The following is a 23496-nucleotide window of genomic DNA, read 5'->3' as shown; positions in this document are numbered from 1 at the left end:
GTCAAGTGTTGGAAGAGAGATCAAATGATTCTGAATTTCATTATCATCAAATTCCTGACATGTATCCTCAAGGAGAGGAATGGGATCTAGGATATTATGATAGTACTACATGAAAAACTTACATCATTACTAACTTCCTATCAACAATTTTCCTCCAAATCAATCTGTTATCTGCCAAGGCTCCAACATTATCAGATCTTATATTTCTCTCTTCTAAGGCACTTTTTACTGTATCAGTCCCCTATATCTTGGTCTTCCTCTGGGTCTTTTTCCTACTGAAAAACAGTTGTTTTGCTGACCTCTTCTCTCCCATTCTGTTCAAATGACCATACCCTCTGAGATGATATTGTTCCTTAATGCTAACAATGTCAAGTTCTTTCTTAATATTCTCATTTTTAATGTGATACTGCCATTGATGCATCTGTTCACTCCCCTAATCTTTCTCAGAACTGTCATATCTGTCGCCCCTCCTTGGTTTGAATGCTGTCTTGTATACAGCTAGTTTAGTGTTCGTCTAATTTCTCTCTTAATCTATATAAATTTATTCAGCTGACTTCCTACCATAAGAGGTTTGCTAATTCAATTGTCTATTTCAATATTTAATGTGCCATCTTCACTAAAAATCGTGCCTAAATAGTGAATCTATGTTTTACATAGATTCACCATTCAGGATACAGTTGTTTTCAGTGTTTCTGTCTTTTTTCATTGTCTTTGTCTTTTTATTGCTGATTTTCATACCAAATTCATCATAGCAGTTATTCAGTTTGGTCAAGGAATCCTGCAGACTACTAGTGGATTTATTTAGAAGTATAACATCATGTGCATAAAGAGCTGAGATTAATGTCTTGAATTTTGATGTCAGGTTTAGTACAACTTTCCACTAGATGATGATGATGAATAACAGTGGAGATAATGCACACCCCAATTGCATACCTGATTTAACAGCAAATCATCTTCCTGTACCTCATTCAATTCTAACTGTGACTTACAGCTGAGATATAGATTAAGTATTGCTTGATATAATGTCCCATTTTCCCCATATAACTAGTATTTTGAACTGCTTTTCTCTTGGCACCTTGTCGTATTCATTTTTCAGATCTATAAAACTTGGTATATTCCCATGATTCCTTGACTATTTGTCTTAAAGTGAAAATCTGATCTCCTCTATTTGGCCTGAATCCAGCTTGTTCTTCTCCAAGTTTCCCTTCCACTATTTTTCTTAGCCATTTCTCAAATATATTTGCATATATTTTACCAGAAACGCTCAGTAAGAGACGCCCCTCTGTAATTCCCACATTGTTTTATTTCTCTTTTAATAGATGGATATTATGAGAGGTCTACTTTAAATTATATATTTAGTTTAATCCTTTATCCAAGTGTAAGCAAACAAAGTTTGCACCTGAAGTATCTTCAGGACTGGGGTGACTTGTGGCAAAGGTGGACTGGGTTTTCATCACTTTCCCTAGTATCCCATAATGCAAAGCATCTGTCTGCAGACATGTATAACGCTATGCATTATGGGAAGGGTCACTACCCAGACCAGTTTCGACCTTAATTGAGGTCTCTTCAGTGGAAGCCAGACACAGAGGTGATACCAAGAGAGGTCTACTCGTAACATCTGGAATTCAACCATCTGACCAGACCTTCTGAATTATGCAGTGTTGCCACTTTAAGACTTTTATACCTCTATATTTGACATTTCTGGTTAATATTGTCCTGTAGCTACCTTTCCATTCAGGTTTTTGAGCTCTTTTCTACTTCAAGAATGGATATGTATTTCTCATTGCAATGCTGATGAGTGTTTGCTACAACCATACTGAACTGCTTGTTTTATTTAATAATCTTTCAAAGTAATTACCCCAGGCATCTAGCATATCTTCATCTTCAGTTTTCATGTCACTATTATCATCTCTGATTTCTTTCACAGTATGTTTTCCTCAATTTTTCCCATGACTTTTGTTTAGCAAGTTTTACACATTCCTCTTCTTTCTTACATTTTTCTCTGTATTCTCTAAGATCACATGCTTGCTGACTTACTTGTCAGCAACTTTTTGATACACTTTCTTATTTTCCTTGACTGCTTCTTTAACTTCCTGAGTCCACCATGAAGTTCTGATTTTTCTGTCCTTGCAGACAGCCTCATCACATGCCTCTCTGGCTGAATCATTTAATGTTTATTTCTGGGTTTGCAATGAATCTCTAAGAATTGATTCTTGTTTTTGATCTTTCATTTTTTCATAATGTTTGTGTATTTGAGTCTACAGTTCACCTCTAAAAGCCGCTCAACTTTGATTCATTTTAAAACTTTCTCACACTCTTTTCAATATGAAATTCAATTTTATCCTGCTCAAAACTAAATAGTGATCACTTCCTATTTCAAATCCTCTGTATATACTCTTGTGTCCTGAACTAGTGGGAAAACATCGTTATCAACTATAACATACTCACTGAGACTTTATTTCTTGCATCTTCTTTTCATGTGAATTTATGTACATTTTTATGTTGGAACGTGCTGTTAGTAATAACTAGACTGTGTCGTGAACAGAAATCTGGCAGGTACCTGCCATTATTATTAGCTTTGTGCTTTTCTCCAAATTTTGCAAAAACTTTCTATATGTTTGGTAATCATTTCCGACTCTGCTGTTTAGATCTCCAACAAGGACCAACTTTTCCTTTTTTTGTTGTGTCAGCTGCCTTCTCTAATATCTCAAAGATTCCTCCAATTCTTCTTTAGTAGAACCTTCTCTGTGGCCATAAGCATAGATGTCTCATTGTCCAGTTTCCCATTCTGATATTTGCCCACATCACTCTGTTTGATATTGCCTATCATTCAAGATTATCCTCATATTTATTGTTGAATACTATAACTACCTTTCTTTTTCTTGATTGTTATTGCTTGAATATAACATCTTGTATTTGTTGCTTAGAAAGATCTCGCCTGTTTTTTTGCCTTGTTTTGCTAACATTCTGAATTTCATTTGACTGAAATAAACGCAGGGTGTCCCTAACTCCTGCATTGTTCAGGGGTCAACTGTATAAACAAAAAGTTAATGACAACCTATGAGTATGTACAAAGAGAATTGGAGAGAGGAGTAAACCAAAAAAAAAAAAAAATAGAAATTTTTGAATTTAATCATAAATGCAAGTTTCCACAACCATTGTTGTGTTACATTTGCTTAAATATTTAATCTAAATTTAATAATATTTGGATGTTTAATGACTTATCTAGCAATTGATTTATTGGTCTTGCTGACTAGACATAGTTTTCTGTATACAAAGATGTCTAAAAATCAGATTTAGTTCCTTACAAATTATATTTGCTGAACGAAAAATTAAAATGCATTGTTCATGCTTGTTTTGTTCTTTCATTTACTATGACTATATAGTTTCTGATAATTTTCTATGGAAAATTATCAAAGAACTATAAATAGTGATGGCTTTTTTTTTATTTCAAATATAGAAAATTTGATTTATTTCCAAAAATTAAAAAATAATTAATGAATTAGTAACATGTAAAAATTGACTATTCTCTTATTATTTGTGTTCATTGTTAACTAAATATTTAAGTTATGCTTTCCAAGAGTATAAACAACAAAATGGCATTTTCTCTCACAATATTCCCCTACCAACTTTCTCCTCAATTCTATAGAAATCACTTTTAAAAAAAAGCAAAATTTTAAGATCTCTCATTAACTTAGCAAGGTTTATGCATTCTAGAAACCAATCATTTTCATTCTGTGCAGCATTCATTTTTCTTTCTGTAACATGGTAATCACTTATAGAACCAACTATCCTTTCAGGATGATTGACTTATTGCTTTTTTATCTAATGTTAAGATTACTTCACTTATTTCATATATTTCTTTGTTTTTGCTTCTTTTGTATATCAGTATTGCTATATAGTAATACTTTTTTTACTTTTCATACCTGAAACATAGAGAAGGTTAGAAAATGCACAAAATCCTAGTTAAACATATACAACACTTAATTATTTAGTGGATAATACACCTACTTTCCAACCAACAAGCTGTGGGTTTGAATCCCACTATGGGCATTGATGTTTGTGAAAGTATCTTGTTCACCCAGTATGAGGCCACCACATTGCCCATGGAGATCTGGAATGACTCCAAAAGGTACTATGGGTTCCGAGATTAAAGTGGGGATCCTGGATTATCTAACTGCTTTAAATAACCCACTCACAGTACTAACAGTGTATGATGTGTTTGCAACCTTTTGTGAGTGGGATTCAATTTAAAAAATAAAAAGTTCACTTATATAACATCATATCATACACCTGATATAATTCACTTTATGACATTGCACCTCTTTCTGTGAAAGGCAGTATATTAATACATTAATATGGTTTTAATTTCAGGCAGTCAGTGGAATTATTGAGAAAGATGACAAAGGTAATTATCATTGCTAGTTGTATACATCTAGAATTTTTGAAAATGTTTTTCACAGAATTATTTATTTTAATAATATTTTACTCATTCAAAATGTTGCATTTTGGGTTCTGTTCTTAAACACACTCTGGATCAACTGTTATATACAGTAATATCTTTACAATGATCTGCTCAGTCACTGCATTTGTTCATACGACCGGTTTTAGTGACATGCTCCCACGAATGAGTCGTAGTTCAGTTTTTGTGAACTGTTTATGTCATTGCTCACTGCATCTGTGATTTGATAGTTTGCTGTGAATTGCGAACTGTTTGGCTTATTTTATTTGATTGTTGTTAATAATGACAGATAATCATCAAAGTAAGGATGCTATTGATTCCATTGAAAAGAATACTCGTAAATCTATTACATTAGATACTAATTTTAAAATTATTAAATTTAGTGATGATGATGGTGTATCAAATGCTGATTGGCTAAACTTATCTTATGCGTTGCAGTTGTTAAAAACAGATAAAGTGAAAAGTGCTATACTAGTTGATGTTACGGTTATCCGTAAACTTGACAATCTTGACAAACACATGGTGACTAGTTTGATGCCCAAACTAGTCACCATGTTCCCTTAATCCAAGCTATTCAGGCAAACTTTTTTGTTTGTAAAAATTATTCTGAATTTTTAGAACTGATATAAATTAATGCTTTATTTACATCAGTTACACACATAGGATGCTCAAAAATATTATTAAACTGTTATGTGTGTGTGTGGGGGGGGAGTGATTTGCCATATGATGGTGGTCTATAACCTAACATAACGTATGACCAGGGTATGCCTATATTGTTTTTGTTTTGCTGATATTGAATCCAAGATAACATGACACAGATTATAGAAAGATGAGCTTAGCATGCATCCATTCCATTTAGATGCCAAATAATAACTTGTCTTTTATGTTTAGGAGTTAGGTTGACGATAAAAGGAAGATAATATTTGATAGTCGGTTTCTGGGGGCAAGTAGAGAGAAACTATAACACGGTAGTATGCTGCAAATGCAGTTTTTTTGTAGAGGGGAAGAATTACAAATGTTAGAAATTCTAATAATTTCTTGTTTTATTGGATATACGAGGGACGTCCAGAAAGTAAGTTCCATTTTTTAATATTTTCACTGCAGTGCTGCAATTGCAATGGTGTGCATGCGTGCTGAGTTTGTTGATTCCTTAGCAAGGCGTTGGTGCCATTTTCAGACATTCTTACAGTGCATACTCTTCTTGGTGTGTGTGTGTGTGTGTGTTTATAATGTCTAAGAAAATCGAATTACCCACCACGTGAAATCAGGTCAGTTATCCTTTTCTTGAATGTAAGGAACGTTAAAGCAGCTGAAATTCATCAGCAAATTATTGAGGTTTATGGAGAACATGCAATGAGTGACTCAATGGTACGAAGATGGGTAAAACTTTTTAATGAAGGAATGACAGGTGTGCACGATGATGAATGGAGCAGGCGACCATCTTTAATTAATGACGATTTGGTGTGCTCAGTTGAAGAGAAGATTGGACAGAATAGGGGATTCGCTATGACATCACTCTTGATGCAATTTCCAGAAGTTTCGCATTCATGTCTTCATCAAATTGTGTCTGAGAAACTGAATTATTGGAAATTGGGCGCATGCTGGGTACCGAAGTTGCTTACAGAACAATGCAAAGTGAATTGGCTGGGCAGTACGTTGGAATTCTTGACATGCTACCATGAGGATGGCAATGCTTTCCTGAGCAGACTTGTCACTGGGAAGGAGACTTGGGTGTCGCATGCAACCCCTGAATCCAAACAACAGTCCATGGATTGGAGGCACACCTCATCTCCAGTTAAGACGAAATTGAAGACACTGGTTTCCACATGGAAAATCATGTGTACTGTGTTTTGGGACAGACAAGGAATTTTGCTGGTAGGCTTCTTGGGTCAAGGCCCCACAATCAATGCATGTACTGCCAAACTCTTAAAAAACTGCGTCGTGCAATCCAGAATAAACAATGTGGCATGCTTACCAGGGACGCTGTTTAGATTCATGATAACGCCACCTACGCACGGCCGGTGTAACACAACTTCTCGCCACCTTTGGCTGGGAACTATTCCATTATCCCCCATATAGTCCTGACCTCGTGCCAAGCGACTTTCACCTGTTCAAACATCTGAAATCTTTCCTTGGTGGCCAGTGGTTTCAAGACAAAGGTGAGGTCAAAGACGCAGTCAATACATGGTTTGTGTCACAGGCAGCAACCTTTTACTACGAAGGTATTCGACTCTTGGTGCCCCGTTATGATAAGTGCCTGAACGATGGCAGAAATTATGTAGAAAAGTAGTGAAAGATGTCTACTTTAATTCCCAATAAAATTTTTTTGTAAGTATATTTTTGTTTCTCTGACAGCCCATCGGAACTTACTTTCTGGGTGTCCCTCATAAATTACGAGGGACATCTAGATGCTGTTAGAGAGCTCCTGAAAGATTTGTGATTTTTATTGATTTAGTAACAGCATTTTATAACATATGAACAAACAGCATTTTATAACATGATTGCAGAAATTTATTAGTTTTTATTATTCTTAAACAAGGCATTGCCTAAAGCTCAAGTTGCTACAGAGGTTTTGTCCTGATGAACAAAAGTACCACTGCAGTGATCATGATAATTTATCTTAGGATAAGTTGATGTTAGAAATATCTCGATTAAAAGAAATTATTAGAAAATCAATCAGGGAATTGGAAAAGGTGCAAAAATGTTTGACTAAACTTAGACAGGATAAGAAAAAAGATCAGAATAAGAACAGGCAGGAAAGTACTGAACTTGGTAATCAAAATATTAATAACAACAAGGTAAGTCAGTTAAAATCTAAGAAGAAAGAGGTGATATGGTATGGTGACTCAATTTTAAAATTTGCACTTTCCAAGGGAGTCATCACTTCTAGTTTTCCGGGAGCAAAAATTAAAAATATGACAAATGTAATTAAAAACCAAAAAAGAGAAGTAAAAGAGATGGTAGTTCTGGTAGGTTCTAATAATTTAAGTAGTGACAAATATAGTATGAGAGAAGATATGAAAGCTCTGTTAGAAGAAGCGAGAAAGAAATATGAGAGAGTAGAATTACTACCCAGATATGACAGTATTGAGTTAAGGAGGGCGATGATAGCAAATTATTTCACACGCAGGCTGTGTAGAAGATATGGATGAGAGTTTTTAGATATGTTGGGTGTGTTTAATGGCAGAAAAGACTTGTATAAGAGGGATGGCCTGCACTTGAATTCATTTGGCATTAGAAGCCTGGAGAAATTAATTCTTGGTATGAAACCTAATGCAGAGAGTCAGAGAAGCAAGATCATCAAGAGAGGAATGGGAAAAATGTGTGAATATATGGTATGCAAACGTGATAAAGATATATGTCTTTGAAGATGGTTATGTATGTGGTGAAAGGGTGGGAAAATATGCTTTGGGTTTAGACCTTTTAATTATGTCTGGGGAGGTAAAAGAGAAATTCTAGAACAAGACCAAATCGATTGCATATCTAATTATAAGAATAGAAAAAAAAAAGGGGTTGAGTTCATTGCTTTATTGAATACAATGTGGCCTAAGGTTGTTGGCATTAATGAAACCTGGCTATCAGAATCAGATATGGTAAGTGAGACAGTGTAATGAGTATACTATTTTTAAGAATGACAGAAGAGAGAGGAGAGGAGGAGGAGTGCAGTAATGATTGAGTCTGTCGGTGTGAAATATATGGTGGGTGTTGCTACAGACCTGGTGGCTCAGTTGCAGGGGGATGAAGAAATACATCGCCAATTTAGCCTTATGGGTACCAAACGAATGATCAATATGGGTGACTTCAATTTTCCAAACATTGATTAGGCAGAAGAGAAATCTCATAAGAAAGAAGAGGAATTTATTGAATTGTTGCAAGACAACTTTCTCAAGCAGCATGTGAAAGAAAGAACTCGAGGTTCAAAGAGTGTCGGATTTGCTCATAGCATCAGAAGGGGTCTCTGTCAAGAATATGGTTATTTTACCATCAATTGGTGACAGTGATCATGCTGTACTTTATTGGGAAGTATCTAATTGTATTGATGCTCTGATTAAAACAGGTTACATGCTAAACTACAAAGCTGGAAATTATGATCAACTTATGAATACTATCTTTGGTCCCATGGTATCAGATACTGAATAGGAAAAATGTCAGCAATGCATGGGAATCCTTGAAAAAGTGCTTAAATGAGACTGTATCTGAATGTATCCCTAGTGTTCAAAGAATAAATAGGTTGAGAATGAAATGGATGTGCAACCTTATTAAGCAAGAGATCCACAAGAAGATGATGATGAAAGAATATCATTAGAATAAAATTGAGAGGAGTTTTGAAATATATAAAGCTCAGGCCAGAAAAGTGATGAGTATCATGAGGAACACTAAATTGGAGTATGAAAAGAAATTGGCCATACAAGCTTAAAGGCAATCTAAAAGAATTTTATTGTTATGCTGCAAGCAGAAGAAAGAATGAATGTGGAAGAATAACTTTATTGAATGCAGATTGTACTCGAGTGTCAGAAGCTAATGAGATTGTTCAGTTAATGAGAGTTCACTTTGCTGAGATATATCAACCAGGTGTATGTAACATTGTGCACAGTGCTACTGCTACATTGGATGAAGAGTTAAAGGCTCATAAAAATCAGGTTGAAGAGCTGTTGCATAACCTGGATAAGAATTTGTCTATAGGGACAGATGGAATATCAGCCCATTTGCTAAAGGGATGTTCAGCCAAATTGGCTATGCCTTTCACATGTTTCTATCAGTCTCAGCTCAGGAATGGAAGGAATGCACGAAAGTTCAATTATACAAGGGCGATGCAAAAACTGATGTGTCTAACTACCATACTATTAGTATCTCTGGTGTTGTAGTGAAGATTTTAGAGAAGTTGGTAAGAACTCGCATACAGAAATAAAACTATCAGTTTAATGTTAGTAAGTGTAATGTTAGTAAGTGTAAAGTCATGCACTTTGGCATTATTAGAGTTCCTGCAGCATATTATATTAGCGGGGTTATGCTACAAGAAACTGAAGAGACAATGGATCTTGGTGTATTGGTGGTTAGGAATTTAAAGTTCATAGGTCACGTAGCAAAAGTTGCAAATATAATTCAGAGGGTAATTGCGATGTTGAAGCGAACCTTGACATGTAAGGAAAAGGAAGTCATTTTGCCTCTTTATAAGGCTTTGATAAGACCACACCTGAATTATTGTGCACAGATTTGGTCTTCTGGGTTCCAATGGGATAAAGAAGCTGTGGAAAGGGTGCAAAGAAGAGTTGCAAAATTTAGATTTTGATTTAGATTATGAAGACAGATTGCAAGTATGTGGATTGCAGACTCTGGTTAACAGGAAAAAGAGGGGTGATATGATAGAGGTTGTAAACTTTCGAATGGGTGTTATAGGATATCGACTGATGAAATTTTTCGTTATATGGAAGGTGGGGAGAAAACACGAGAGCATTCATGGAAGTTAAGTTTGTTCACAGTCGAGCAAGGGGTTGGAGCTAGGTTTTTCTCTCCCAGAGAGCAGTGAGGACATCTAGTGTGAATGAATTTAAGGTGTGATAGCTAGTTTGGGTGACATGAGGGAGGATATAAATCCTCCCTCGATGAGTCCTTGACTCTGCTGAAGGTCTCAGATAATAATAATAATATTATTAAAACTTCCAAAAATATGGATTGATTTTGTTTTTAACTAAAAAAAAATTCACCAGATTATTTTTACTGCAGGGACCATCTTCTTTCCTTCCCCAGATAGATATCAGTTTGCCTGATATCGCTTAATTCCTTTATGTGACTGTATAAAAGATATTTAAATAACATTTAAAACTTTAGTGTCCAATTTGTGTTAGGAATCACCAATGTATAAAATGGATTATTTATTTATTTTGTATCCAAGCACAAGTGATACAGTAGTAAGTGATTGGTACAACATTATTTACAACAATAGGATACATTACAAATGAGAACAACTTAAATTTGGCAGGTGAATTATACAGGAAATAATAAGTAAAATATGAAGAATAAATATGGTCAGATGTTCCTCCAGTATCTTGCGCAATGAACTGCTCTTTCTATCCAGGATATAAGGTCCTCTTTTTTGTGAAAGTGATTGAAAAAAGGGACAAGAAGATGTTTCATGGACTGGGTTGTCCCGCACTCACAATTATCTGATCCATTGAGGTAGCCCCATTTGAGGTTCTGTTTGCAGTGCCTGTTGAGGTTTTTCCAAGTATTCCAGTCCAAATGGGCACCACGTGGAAGATGTTCGGCTTTTGGAATACCAGTATTATTCTCAGGGTATAGTGCAAGCCATTGTTGAAATCTTGTCTCTGGGGGGTTTTTAGATGATTCAGCAGTTGCTAGAAAGCTGTGTCGGAATCTTAATCTTTGGTGCACTGTTGTCTGGCCAAATAGTGGGTGGCGTTCCTCATTCATTTGTGTGCTTCTTTCGTCAGCTGAGAATGCAAATGGGTTATTTATGTGAATTCACTATATAGTAGGCTGTATATCTATTTTTCAAGTCATTTCATGCCTAATAATTAGGGTGATGGTCTTGTACCAGGTAGTGAAATTCACCCACCACCTAAACACATTCAAAAGTGCCTTTATTGAAGTGCTTGTAGTGCACTGTGCTATACTGTGTACTTCCATGAGTCTTATTTGGAGAGTACAACTGGTAATCATTCAGCCAGCTAGTCCAGCAAGTGATATTTAAGAATCTAGCATATAAAACCAAAGTCCTTACATGCCACTTGCAGAAATATCACTTTCATAATATATAACATTATTGATCTTGTTATAATTTAGCTCAGTTTTGAGATGAAGATGTTCAAATATCTCATGTGGATTTAATTATTGAAATGTCTCATCATAAATTTGAAGCATTTTCTTATGTTAAATGTTTCATGTTAGAAGCATGGTAACTTGAACATAATTCTTTTAAAAATTCAGTGATCATTTAGAAACATTAAATTTTGAATGTAAAATGAATCCATTTATATTTGCTTTGATAATTATTGTAGTTACAAAAATAAATTTATCTGGAAATTTTAAAGAAAAAGCCTTGAATATCTATATATTTATGACATGTGAATAGGGGAAGGATCTGATACTGTATGGGGGGGGGGGTATCTGAAAGTCCAAGGGGAAATGACATTAGGGTTAACCTGTGGTAAACTTAAACTCCTTGCAGTTATATACTAAGTATTGAGTACAAAACGGTACAAACATAGCTTGAAGCTGATAATTTTTACTCCTTTAAGATTTGAATTGAGTGGGATATGCTGTACTAAACCATATTAAGTACTAAACTATATGATCTGCATGTGTGCACATAGCAATCTCAGTTATATATAAAATGGAAAATTCCTGTCTGGAATATGACGTGCTTTCAATCATTTTCTGTTCTATCTTCTTGAATACTGGTTACTTTATTTTTTTCTGCTACAATGTTGCCAGGTGCTGTCGAAGGGTATTGGTAACCATGTATGACTTTACTCAGAGATAGAGTGCAGTTAGCATCAGTTGTGCAGGTCTTTTTTATTTTAAAGGTTTCCCCTTTCAAAGAAGATATTTCAAAAGATTGCAAGTCACATGACCTTGGTTTGGAAAAGTGTTTATCTACTTCTCCAGCTTTATGGAGAAGTGGATGGGAAAAGTAGGTGGTTCAACTTCAACTTATAATTTGATAAGTTTGAGTTACTTGAACCATGAATTTATTGGGATTTTACTGGCATGGGGCCCAGGCACCCCCAAAAAAAGAAAAAAGGGAAAAAACACTAGAAATGCTAGGAGTTTCCAAAAATCCTTTAACTAATTAAAATTTTTTTTTTTTTTTATTTAATGTTGTGTCGTGTCTTCTATTTCTATACTACTTATGAATTAGCAGTCACATAACTTGGGAATATCCTATAGACTCCCGGGAATCACAGCCAATGTGAACGCAAGGCGAACGAGGTAGTGCTTGGGTGGACCGAGTGCTATTTAGTTTGCCCGAGCCGGGCCAGAGTAGATCACGGGTATCACGTATTGGTGATCACTGCATATGCTTAGTCATAGGTCGTATTCAATGTGTAGTGTCTATTCTTAAATCGTCTACTCAACTCGTCCCCCCCCCCCCAAAAAAAAAAAAAATTAATTCCTGTGTGCACCACTGTTGAGTACTTCGTGATAAATGCTTTTGTGGTCTGAGGGTGTTGGTTTGAAAGCCGGTGAAATATCATCATCAAATTCCTGCCATGTACCCTCAAGGGGTGTACAGGATATGATAGTACTACATGAAAAATTTATCTCATTACTAACTTCCTATCTACAATTTTCCTCCAAATCAGTCTTACCTGTCAAGACTCCAACATCAGATATTATATTTCTATCTTCTAAGGCACTTTTTACTGTATCAATCCACCTATATCTTGATCTTCCTCTAGGTCTTTTCCTTCCAACCTGACAGAGAACACTTGTTTTGTTAGTCTATTCTCTCTCATTCTGTTTAAATAACCATACCACCTGAGATTAGCTCTGCTAATGCATTCCTGAATGCTGACAATGTCAAGTTCTTTCTTAATATCCTCATTTTTAATATGATGCATTGATGTCATCTGTTCATGCCCCTAATCTTCCTTAGGACTCTTATATCTGCGGTCTCTAGTCTTTGGTCAAGTGTTTTACTTCTGACACAGATCTCAGATCCATAAATTAAAATTGGCTTGAATACTGTCTTATATTCAGCTAATTTCATTCTTATTGCATATAAATTTATTCATTTGACTTCCTACCATACCATCTTTATTGATTCTGTTGTCTATTTCCATATTTAATTTCCCACCTTCACTAAAAATCGTGCTTAAGAAGCCGAAATATTTTAATATTTCGGCTTCTTAAGCTGTTGTAATAGATATGATATGACCTTCATATTATATTACATCATATTATATCTATTACAACAGTTATTCACTTTAGTCAGGGAATCTTGCAGACTTGTAGCAGATTTATTTAGAAGTATAACATCATTCGCATAAAGCAAAGAGCTAAGTCTCCAATTTTGATATCAGGTTTAATACCACTTTCCTTCATAATGTGATCCATATAGATAATGAATAACAGAGGGGATAAAGTTGATCCTTGTCTGACACCAGATTTAACATTAAACCACCTTCCTGTACTTCAATTCTAACTGCTGACTTACAACTCAAATAAAGACTAAGTATTGCTTGATATAATGCCCATTGACACCATATAACTAGCATTTTGAATGGCTTCTCACTTGGCACCTTGTCATATGCCTTTTCCAGAACTTAAACACAGACCTTTTCCCATGTTATATTCCCATGATTTCTCAACTATCTGTCGTAAAGTGAAAATCTGATCCTGACAGCCTCTATTTGAACTGAATCTAGCTTGTTCTTCAGCAAGTTTCTTTATCACAATCCTTCTCAATCGTTTCTCAAGTATACTTGCATATATCTTACAAGGAGCACTCAGTAGAGAAATACCTCTGTAATTCTCACATTGAGTTTTATTTCCATTTTTATGTAAGGGTACTATGTGAGTTCTACTCCAATCATCTGGAATTTGTCTCTCTCTAGGTCTTCTGAACTATGCAGTGCAGCCACTGTAACACTTATATCTCCATGCTTGAGCATTTCTGGTCAGATATCATCTACTCCTGCTGCCTTTCCACATTTCAGACTTTTGATTGGCTTTTTCTACTTCAAGTATGGATACATATTCTTGACTGCATGCCTGGGCAGTGTTTTTTACCACTGTGCTGTCATCACTGCTTGTTTCATTTAGCAATTTTTCAAAGTAATTACTCCATACTTCAAGGATATCTTTTTCTCCAGTTTTCATGTCACCTAATTCCTTTTACAGCACTCTTTCCTCCATTTCTGAGCTTCTTCCCCATTCTGATATTTGTCCACATCACTCTACTAAAATGGTTACAGCCAAAATACTATCAAAATTTCTAAAAGACGACCGCACTTAAAAATAAAGATAAATTAGACTACAACTGTAACCATTCCATACATTAACGGGACATCAGATAAAATAAACAGAATACTACAGAAATACAACTTTAAAGCCACCTTCAAACCTCCTGCAAAATTAAAGAGATTACTCAACTCATCCAAAGACACACTCCCTCTGCTGGCCCACCCTGGAGTATACCGTATTTATTGCACCTGTTATCTGCCTTATAGGGAAACAGGACGCACAATTCCTATCAGACAAAAAGGAACATTAAATATAATAACTATGGTGAAGCTGGCCTTTCTGATTATGCCCTGAACACTTTACATAGAATTGACTGGAAAAGCACCAGTTGTTTACATCACACCAAAACATGCTATGAACGTAAATTTAAAGATGTCTGTGAGATTCTTATCAACATCCTAATTTTAACAAGTCTAAAAATCCCAAGAATATGGAAGCAGATATTCTACCCACTTAACCTTTCTCCCTAAGAGTTAACTCTAAATAGGACCATAGGTAATCCAGAATCTTAAATCTAATATAAAAATTGTCATGTTAAATTAGGACATCATTGTTACTGAAGAAAACTGTTAAAGAATGGTTCTCTGATGTTATCTTAAATAGAGCATAGCTTTGATGTAGTTTTTTTAATTAATTTATTAATTTTTTTTTTTATATTCTATTTTCATTGGAGGTCATGCCATTAGAATAATGATTGATCAAATCATTGTCTCTTTAGCATATTGTGTGAAATGTAATTCAACTTGTCTCTGTATGTATATAGAGGGTGATTATAAAATAACGTCAAGTGTTCAGAGCCCTCTAGCGAGTAATGTATTGGACGAAACACACCAATATTCGGTAGACGTACATAGTGGAACATGGGGATTCGATTTAAAGAAAAAAAAAAGTACCAAAAGTCGTCAACAGGGGAAATTTTGGCACTGCCAAATTAATCTTAGTAGGTGTGACTAATGAATGACTAAATGGCAAATGAGAGACAGCACACATCAATTTCATGACATTTATTGTTAATTACAAATGAGGTTCAATATGACCACCATTCTGATGTTCCAGGAACTGCATACGGTGCACAACATTTTGCACAGTGGCTCGCAACATATCGGAATTGATTTGTCTCACGTGTAACGTTATTCGATCTTTCAAAGTTGGAATATCGGGTACGTGTCCTTGATACACAATGCTTTTAAGAAATCCCCACAGCCAAAAGTCACAAGGATTGAGATCAGGTGATCTTGGTGGCCATGGCATGGGAAATGCACGACTAATGATTCTTCTGTCAGAGAAATGTTGTTGCAAAATGCGCTGTACCTGAAGTCCGATGTGGGGTGGTGCACCATCCTGCATGAAGATGGTCGAATTGAGACATCCTCTTTGCTGCAGTTGTGGAACCACAAAGTTCTGTAGCATATTGGCATACCTGTTAGCATTGACGGAACAGGTCACTGGTCCATTTTGGTGATTTTCCTCGTAAAAGTATGGACTGATGATAAAAATGCTGTAAATCTGCACCACACTGTGACTTTGGGCGAGTGGATAGGCTTCTGCAGACACGTGTGGATTAGTTGCAGCCAAACGCGACAGTTGCATGTGTTAATATCGCCGTTCAAATAAAAGTGCACTTCGTCACTCCATAAAATCTGCCACTTCCATGCGCACTAAGAATCTCAAAGTCGATTCGTGTGGTTGCATCACCATGGCGCAATTCTTGAACATGACTGATTTTATAGGAGTAAAACTTCAACATCTGATGTAGGATTTTCCACACCGTTGTGTATGCGATATCCGTTTGCCGGGATATTGCTTGTGCACTGCTGGTACCCCGCACATTCATCATCTCCTGTTCCACAATAGCAGTTGCAACTTGTTCAACTTGTTGGCGATTGATTGGTTTGTGTCCCCCTGCCTACCTGCACTGCCAAAGTTCCAGTAGTTTCAAATCACCGAATCAGTTTTCATAAGTTTGTTATGCTAATCAGTCCTTTTCATAAATTTTTCATATGCCGAAAATCACGAAGACAAGCACTGCCATTATTGTTCCGCTGATAATAAAGTTTGACTAACAAAGCACACTCACATAAGGTAAGAGGCATTGAAAAGCAGTTCGTCTATGAATGATAAATCTCACAGGCTTTCCTTTTATTGCATGATCGCTCACAAGAAATGCAATAATGCAAATTAATGCATTTTACTCGACAAACAGCGCCAAAATTTTCCCTGTTGGTGACTTTTGGTACTTTTTTTTTCGTTAAATCGAATTCCCATGTTCCACTGTGTACATCTACCGAATATTGGTGTGTTTCTTGCAATACATTACTCGCTAGAGGGCTCTGAACACTTGACGTTATTTTATAATCACCCTGTATATATATATATATATATATATATATATATATATATATATATGTGTGTATACTCCAGATGATGACCTTAATATGAAGGTCGAAGTGTCGGGAAATTAAAATAGTTATTTATAACACGATTATAGAGTCTGTAATTTGTCTAAAATGGACTACTTGAGACTGCCTACCATTTAAGAAGATTAGCCTCGTATTTAGTGTTATACTATGGCTACTCCTTCTTTTCCTTGATTGTCATTGCCTGACTATAACATTTTGTATTTATTGCTCAGAAAAATATCAACAGTTTTTGTCTTTCTTGTTTCAGTCACCCTTATTATGTCGATCTGGTACTTATCCAATTTCTCAGCTAGTTCCATTTCTTTGCCATTCAGGCTTCTTATGTTGATAGTACCAATCTTGAAATCTGGTGATGTTGAGTTGGGGTGTGCTTTAGGATTTGTTCCAGTAGCTGACTTTTCACTGTTCATCCTTGTTCCCTGGCGAAAACAATGGGGGCCTTGTTTAACCGGATAACGTCCCAGCTGGCATGAAATTCTGTCATATTGTACCACCATTTTTTATTTTGGTTTCAGCCAGTAAGAATACAATTTGGTGGTCTAAATCCCAAATTGCCAGCCTATCCTCGTTCATTCAGTATCCAGGTAGATACCTAACAGGGTACACCACGAGAAGGTGAGGATGGACATTAGGTCAGAAGCCCTGATCAGTTCTCTGCATTCCTTTATGTGGAGGTCTCCTTTCAGTTATACAGATTTGATCCTTAAGCACCCTGCCAGTAAAATAGCAGCAGTTTAATAAATTACATTGTTCTTATATGATGTTGTGAGCCAATACTATTGAAATAAGTTATAATATGAATAATAGCTAATATTTAAGCCCTGCTCATAATTCATTTTTATATACTGAATTTGGATTTATCAGCATTCATGTGAGTGAAGATTTCTCTCTGGTAATCTGTGATTAGCATGATGAACAGCTTCTTAGTCAACAATTTATTAAGAGTAACTTTTTAACAAAATCATCAATGGCTGTCATATTTTAATCTTGAAATTAATGTTAAAATCAAAAGTAATTATGTATTGTGCAGTAAAAATGTCTTTGAAGTACATTCCGGTTATGGAATGCAACTTTTCCTCCCTGTTTTAATTTTTTGTAATGATATATTTGAAGGATTTGTGCTTATTTTTTTTATGCTTATTTAGAGCACAACAGTGAATCAGATTCTCAGAATGCCAACAGTGGTAGCGAAGAGAATGGACCTGTACCAGAAGTAGCTGCTGGTAGTGCAACATCAAATTCCACAGTATCTAGTAGTAGTAGTAGTAGTTCATCGTCATCAACTGTAAATGGAAACCAGTCACCCCAGAATACTCCAAATAGTCAACAAGCAAAAGTTCCAAAAACAATTCAGAGGGAAAGAGTTAAGAAAGCAGCAAAAAAAACAAGGCACAGGTAAATTAACAAGTTAATTTTCAAGTTCTACAAATATAAAAAGGAAGAGGGAAATATTTCTAGACATTTGAATAATATTTGCATTTCACAAAAACATACTGGTCTAGTGTGACAGGCAGTATACTTAAAGCATTGTCTGATATGATTATTTAAACTCATTAATGTTAATTTTTGAATTGATTACAGTAATGTTAAACAGCTTATTCAAAAGTTGGATTATTAGAGAGATATTGTAAACAGTGATAACTGAAAATATTAAAGCTTGAATTTATGAATAAAGAATACTCCATAATTCTAGTTTATCATTAAAAAATTAGGAAAAGAAAGCAAGATAAAAGTAACATTTGCAATGAATAACTAAATTTAAGTTTCCTTCAATAAATGAGTCAAAAATAAAGAAGTCACAAAAATTTAAAAATTATTATAACTTAAATCAGTAATGTTAAAAATTCATGACATGGTACATTCCATATTTTCAGGTGCTTTATTTTTGAATAAGTTAGATAGAAATCAAATCCCAAGTTAAAGGTTACGTTGTCAGATTCCAATGCTTCAGAAAGTAATTAACACATGAGACATGTACTGACCGGCTACTTTATTAGGAGCAACTTTAATAATGAATTTAACACCCACTCCCCCCCATTTTGCCTTAAGAACAGCCTGTATTCTCTGTGGCATTGATTCAACTACTACATATCTGGGATGGTAGCTGGGATGCTGTGAATGCTGGTTTTACCTCATTCCAGAGATGCTCCATTGGGTTTTAGCTCTGGGAACTGAGCTGGCCACTGAAATAAAGGAAACTGGCTGTTGTGTTCCTGAAATCACTTCAACATGCTCTGTACTTTGTGGCATGGCGCATCGTCTTGCTGGAAGTACTATTTGATAGTGGGTAAATTGCTGCAATGAATGGACAAACATGATCAGTGACAATGCTAAGTTAGGCCGTGGTATTCAGACAGTGCTTAGCTGGTATCAGTGGACCTAGCATATGCCAAGAAAACATTCCCCACACTATTACATCCCCCACAACCACTCTGAGCTGTTGCTACTTGGCAGGAAATGTCTGTGGCCTCATTATTGCTACATGGTTCAAACTGAGACTCATCAGACCAACTGACATTTTTCCAGTCATCAGCTATCCTCTGTTGATCATGTGCCCACTGAAGCTGCATCTTCCTGTTCTTAGCTGACAGCATTGGGATCTAGGATGGTCTTCTGTTTCTGTATTCATCCATGACAGCGTGCAGTGAACTGTGCATTCCGAGATAATCTGACCTCTACTGTTGCACTAAGCTGTGATTTGACTGATTGTGGTGCTCCAGTCATGTTTCACAACAGCTCATTGATGGAGAAAATTAACTACCCAATTATTTGGAATTCTGTTGCAGATAATTGGGTAGTTAAAATCTCAGAATACCCATTAACTGAAAGTGAAACGTGTATTAAATTCACTATGGAAATTGTAAGACATCAAATTATCCTTTCTAGATATTCTTCTCATCCATTCACCATCAAGTGAATTAACTACATCAGCGTATTGAAAACCTACTTTCGCTGGATTCTACATTCTTCAGCAATTCGCTCACTACCATTCTCAAAAGACAGGAATTATAAAAACTTTATTTCAACATACTAACACTATTTGTTCTATTCTGCATCAATTACAGGAAGAACTCTTAAACATCAAATGATATATGAAATTAAATGGCTTCTCAGAAAGGACTACACCACATCTGTTTGACTCCTACAAGCCTAACTTAAATAACAGGGAAACAGTACATCGAGATCCAATCCCATACATTTCAAGTATCTCAGAACAGATTTCCAGAAGAAATACAATTTAGTGGCTACTTTTATGCCTATCAATAAATTATCAGCTTGCCCCCCCCCCCCCTTTCAAAAGTTAAACCTATGTCTCTCCTTGGTGTATACTAAGTTCTTTGTGATTGCCTTCTATCCTACTTTGGACAAACTAGATGCTCAATAGAAAAGAGAATACAAGAACATCAATCTTATGTTTACTACAGGAAATCAGATAAATCTGGCTTAGCTCAACATGGAATAGACACTGACCACAATATTCTTTGGTCTGAAACTCACTCACTCCATCATTGTTGTTACAAATTTGAGCATTTAACCTACCTGCTGGTCGAGGTGGTTGAAATAGTGAGACCAAATTGCACTTTTTATCCATGTTATTCAACGGGTGTTACAGAATCATATCCAGATTTAGCCAGACGTCATGGCCGGATGGGGGGTAGGGTGTTAAAGAGAGTGCTGAGGCCTTGCTTCACTGCCCAAACTTGAATCAGAACAACTGCCTATCTGAAATATGGGAAATATGGGAAAATCTTATCAGATTAGCACATCAATATTTTTAATAGTTAACCTACGTTTCCTCAGTTATACCATAATGGTGTTGTATGTATAACATCATATGATGCTTTGTGTTTTAAATCAATCCATTGTTGTCGTTCTACCTTCTAGTGAACTGTCATTGCCACCGAAGATGGCCTGTAATTTTCAGGCCGCAATATTTAGCTTAATCTAAATAAATAGTATTACTTGTGATTTTGTGTAAATAATTAATAGTAGCTCTATGGCACAAGTATCTTGAAAGAATAACCATCATGCTGAAAGAAACTGGGAGTGAACTAATGAACTTTGTAATAGATGAGTTTTTGCCTATTACAATATCATCACTTAAGTCCATGTTTGGACTACAGATTAAAGACTTCATTTATTTTTTTCAACATTTCTTCTGGCATGGAATTTAAGTGTTTCCAGAGTTGTCAAACATTTCACATTTCTTCTTTTCTACAATCATGTTTTAAAATCATTATTCTTTACACTAGTCACTATTATATTATCAAACCTAATGATTAATACTTCAGCCTTCAAAGTTAGCTAGCAACTATTCTTACTACCATATTTTGTTGGATGTGTGGAGTGAGTGTGAGGGGAGAATAAATTTTGATAAGAAATGGCCTGCACTTGAATGCATTTGGTATTAAAAGTCTGAAAAAAAAAAAGTTTTATTGGTATGAAATCTAATACGGAGAAACAGGTAACTAGATCACAGTGGAAGGAACGAGAAGAATATGTATAAGAGTGGCTAACTGTGCAATTACATTAGTGTTAAGAATATGTTTAATCGTGGATGGTGGTTATGATGAAAGGGTAATTGATGTTTGTCCAGTTCGAACTTGTTAAGCATGTACAAGGATATCTTGTATTAGTGAAGCATTAGATTATTATTATTATTATATGGGCACCTCCATGGGATCTGAAGATTCATCAGGTATGTTTAAAGATCTGAAAGTTTTCTGACTTGTCATGCAGACTACAGATGCAAGTATAAAAAAAAAAAAAAAGCATGAAAGGAACTTGTGTGTACTGTACACAAATGCTAGAAGTATCAGGAACAGGGGAGTTCAGTTTTATCTTGGTGTATTCATTGAGGGACCCATTGACACCATATAACTAGCTTTTTGAATAGCTTTCTCTTGGCACCTTGTCATATGCCTTTTACGGATCTACAAAACTTAAATACAGATATTTGTTGTCAAACATTTCACATTTCTTCTTTTCTACAGTCACGTTTTAAAATCATTATTCTTTAGACTAGTCACTATTATATTATCAAATATAATACTTTAGCCTTCAAAGTATTAATCATTATATTCCCACGATTTCTCAACTATTTCTCTTGAAGTGAAAATCTAATCCTGACAGCCTCTGTTTGGCCTGAATCCATCTCGTTCTTCACCAAGCTTCCCTTCCACAATCCGTCTCAACCGTTTCTCACGTATACTTGCATAAATTTTACCAGGAACACTCGTAGGGAAATACCTCTGTAATTCTCACATTCGGTTTTATTTCCCTTTTTGCATATGGATACTATGAGAGCTCCACTCCAATCATCTGGAATTCATCCTTCTTCCAGGCCTTCTGAACTATGCAGTGCAGCCACTGCAAGACTTTTATACCTCCATGCTTGAGCATTTCTGGTTGAATATCTACTCCTGCTGCCTTTCCACATTTTAGACCTCTGACAGCTTTTTCAATTTTAAGTATGGATATGTATTCCATTGCATACTTGTTGAGTGTTCTTACTGCTGTGCTGTCACTGTTTCATTTAACAATTCTTCAAAGTAATTACTCCATACATTAAGGATATCTTTTTCTCCAGTTTTCATGTTACCTTTATCATCTCTGACTTTTACAGCACTTTTTTCTCATTTCTGAGCTTCTTCAACTACCTCCAGAATATTAAGAAATATAAACACATTAACACAAGAATATTTTAATGTTTGCCAAATATTTCAGTCTGAAACTAACAGACTATCCTCAGTGGCTTGATAGGAACAGTTTTTTACAAGGTGGAATACAAACAATTGATCATTCAAAAGTGGAACGAGCCACACGATGTCACATTGCTAACCATTAAAGAGAGGTAAATTTCATCAAAAAATATTTTTTTTTTTTTAGTATGTTATCCTGATTAAACTTTCCCACATATTTGACAAGGATATACAGTCATTTCAATTCAAGTTAGGGCGTTGAAGTAAGGCATATTTGAATAGGCGTTCAAATTTATAGCAACATCTATGTAGAAGGCAAGTCTTGTACAAGCGAACATTGTGGCTTGTCTCTATCCAGTGCTGCTCCAATCCAGACATTGGATTTGTTGAAGAATGTATGATTGATGTTTTTGTATTTTTTTTTCTATAGAGCTTCTGGTTTGTCCAAAGTATGACAGATTGCAGTTACAAGGAACTTGATATACACCAGGGAGAGACATATTTTTGAGTGTTGACATAGTTGACCATTGCCTGTTAGTGGATTCGTGATCAAGTTTTTGGTATGTTTAGCGATCTCAAAGTAAAAGAGAAATATTTCTTCTCTAGTTTGAAGAATCCATAATTACTGTCGCTTTTCCTTTGTCTGCTTTAGTGATAACAAGGTGACTATTGCTTCTTAAGGAATGTAGCACTTACCAAAAATAATCTCTATATACTAATGTACCTCTCAAAGAGACTTTACAATTACTTGCTGACATCTTCCCACGAGATATCATAAAATTATTTGATTTTGTGATGCACTCTGGATATTTCTTGTGTCAGAACAAATTCTACAACCAAGTGGAAGGAACGGCCATGGGAAGTCCACTTTCACCTGCTTTAGCCAACTTTTATTTGGAACATCTAGAAGACGTCCTGCTTT

The 23496-nt window shown here is 35.5% G+C and overlaps 1 protein-coding gene across 3 annotated transcripts in view; it reads left to right on the top strand.

Annotated features, from left to right (window-relative positions):
* Eaf6 (chromatin modification-related protein EAF6/MEAF6) overlaps positions 1 to 23496 on the top strand; it is a 140607-nt gene that overhangs the window by 31391 nt on the left and 85720 nt on the right. For all 3 annotated transcript variants that reach the window (XM_090409513.1, XM_090409512.1, XM_090409511.1), the window contains exons 4-5: positions 4375 to 4408; positions 18018 to 18267. In XM_090409513.1, the coding sequence (XP_090265639.1) occupies positions 4375 to 4408; positions 18018 to 18267 (284 nt within the window). The remainder of the gene's footprint in view (positions 1 to 4374; positions 4409 to 18017; positions 18268 to 23496) is intronic.

The sequence above is a fragment of the Typopeltis vanoorti genome, chromosome 19, assembly GCF_054136105.1.
Source record: "Typopeltis vanoorti isolate ZY-2024b chromosome 19, IOZ_Tvanoo_1.0, whole genome shotgun sequence".
Lineage (NCBI taxonomy): Eukaryota > Metazoa > Arthropoda > Arachnida > Uropygi > Thelyphonidae > Typopeltis > Typopeltis vanoorti.
This window is presented reverse-complemented; position numbering and strand designations above follow the sequence as displayed.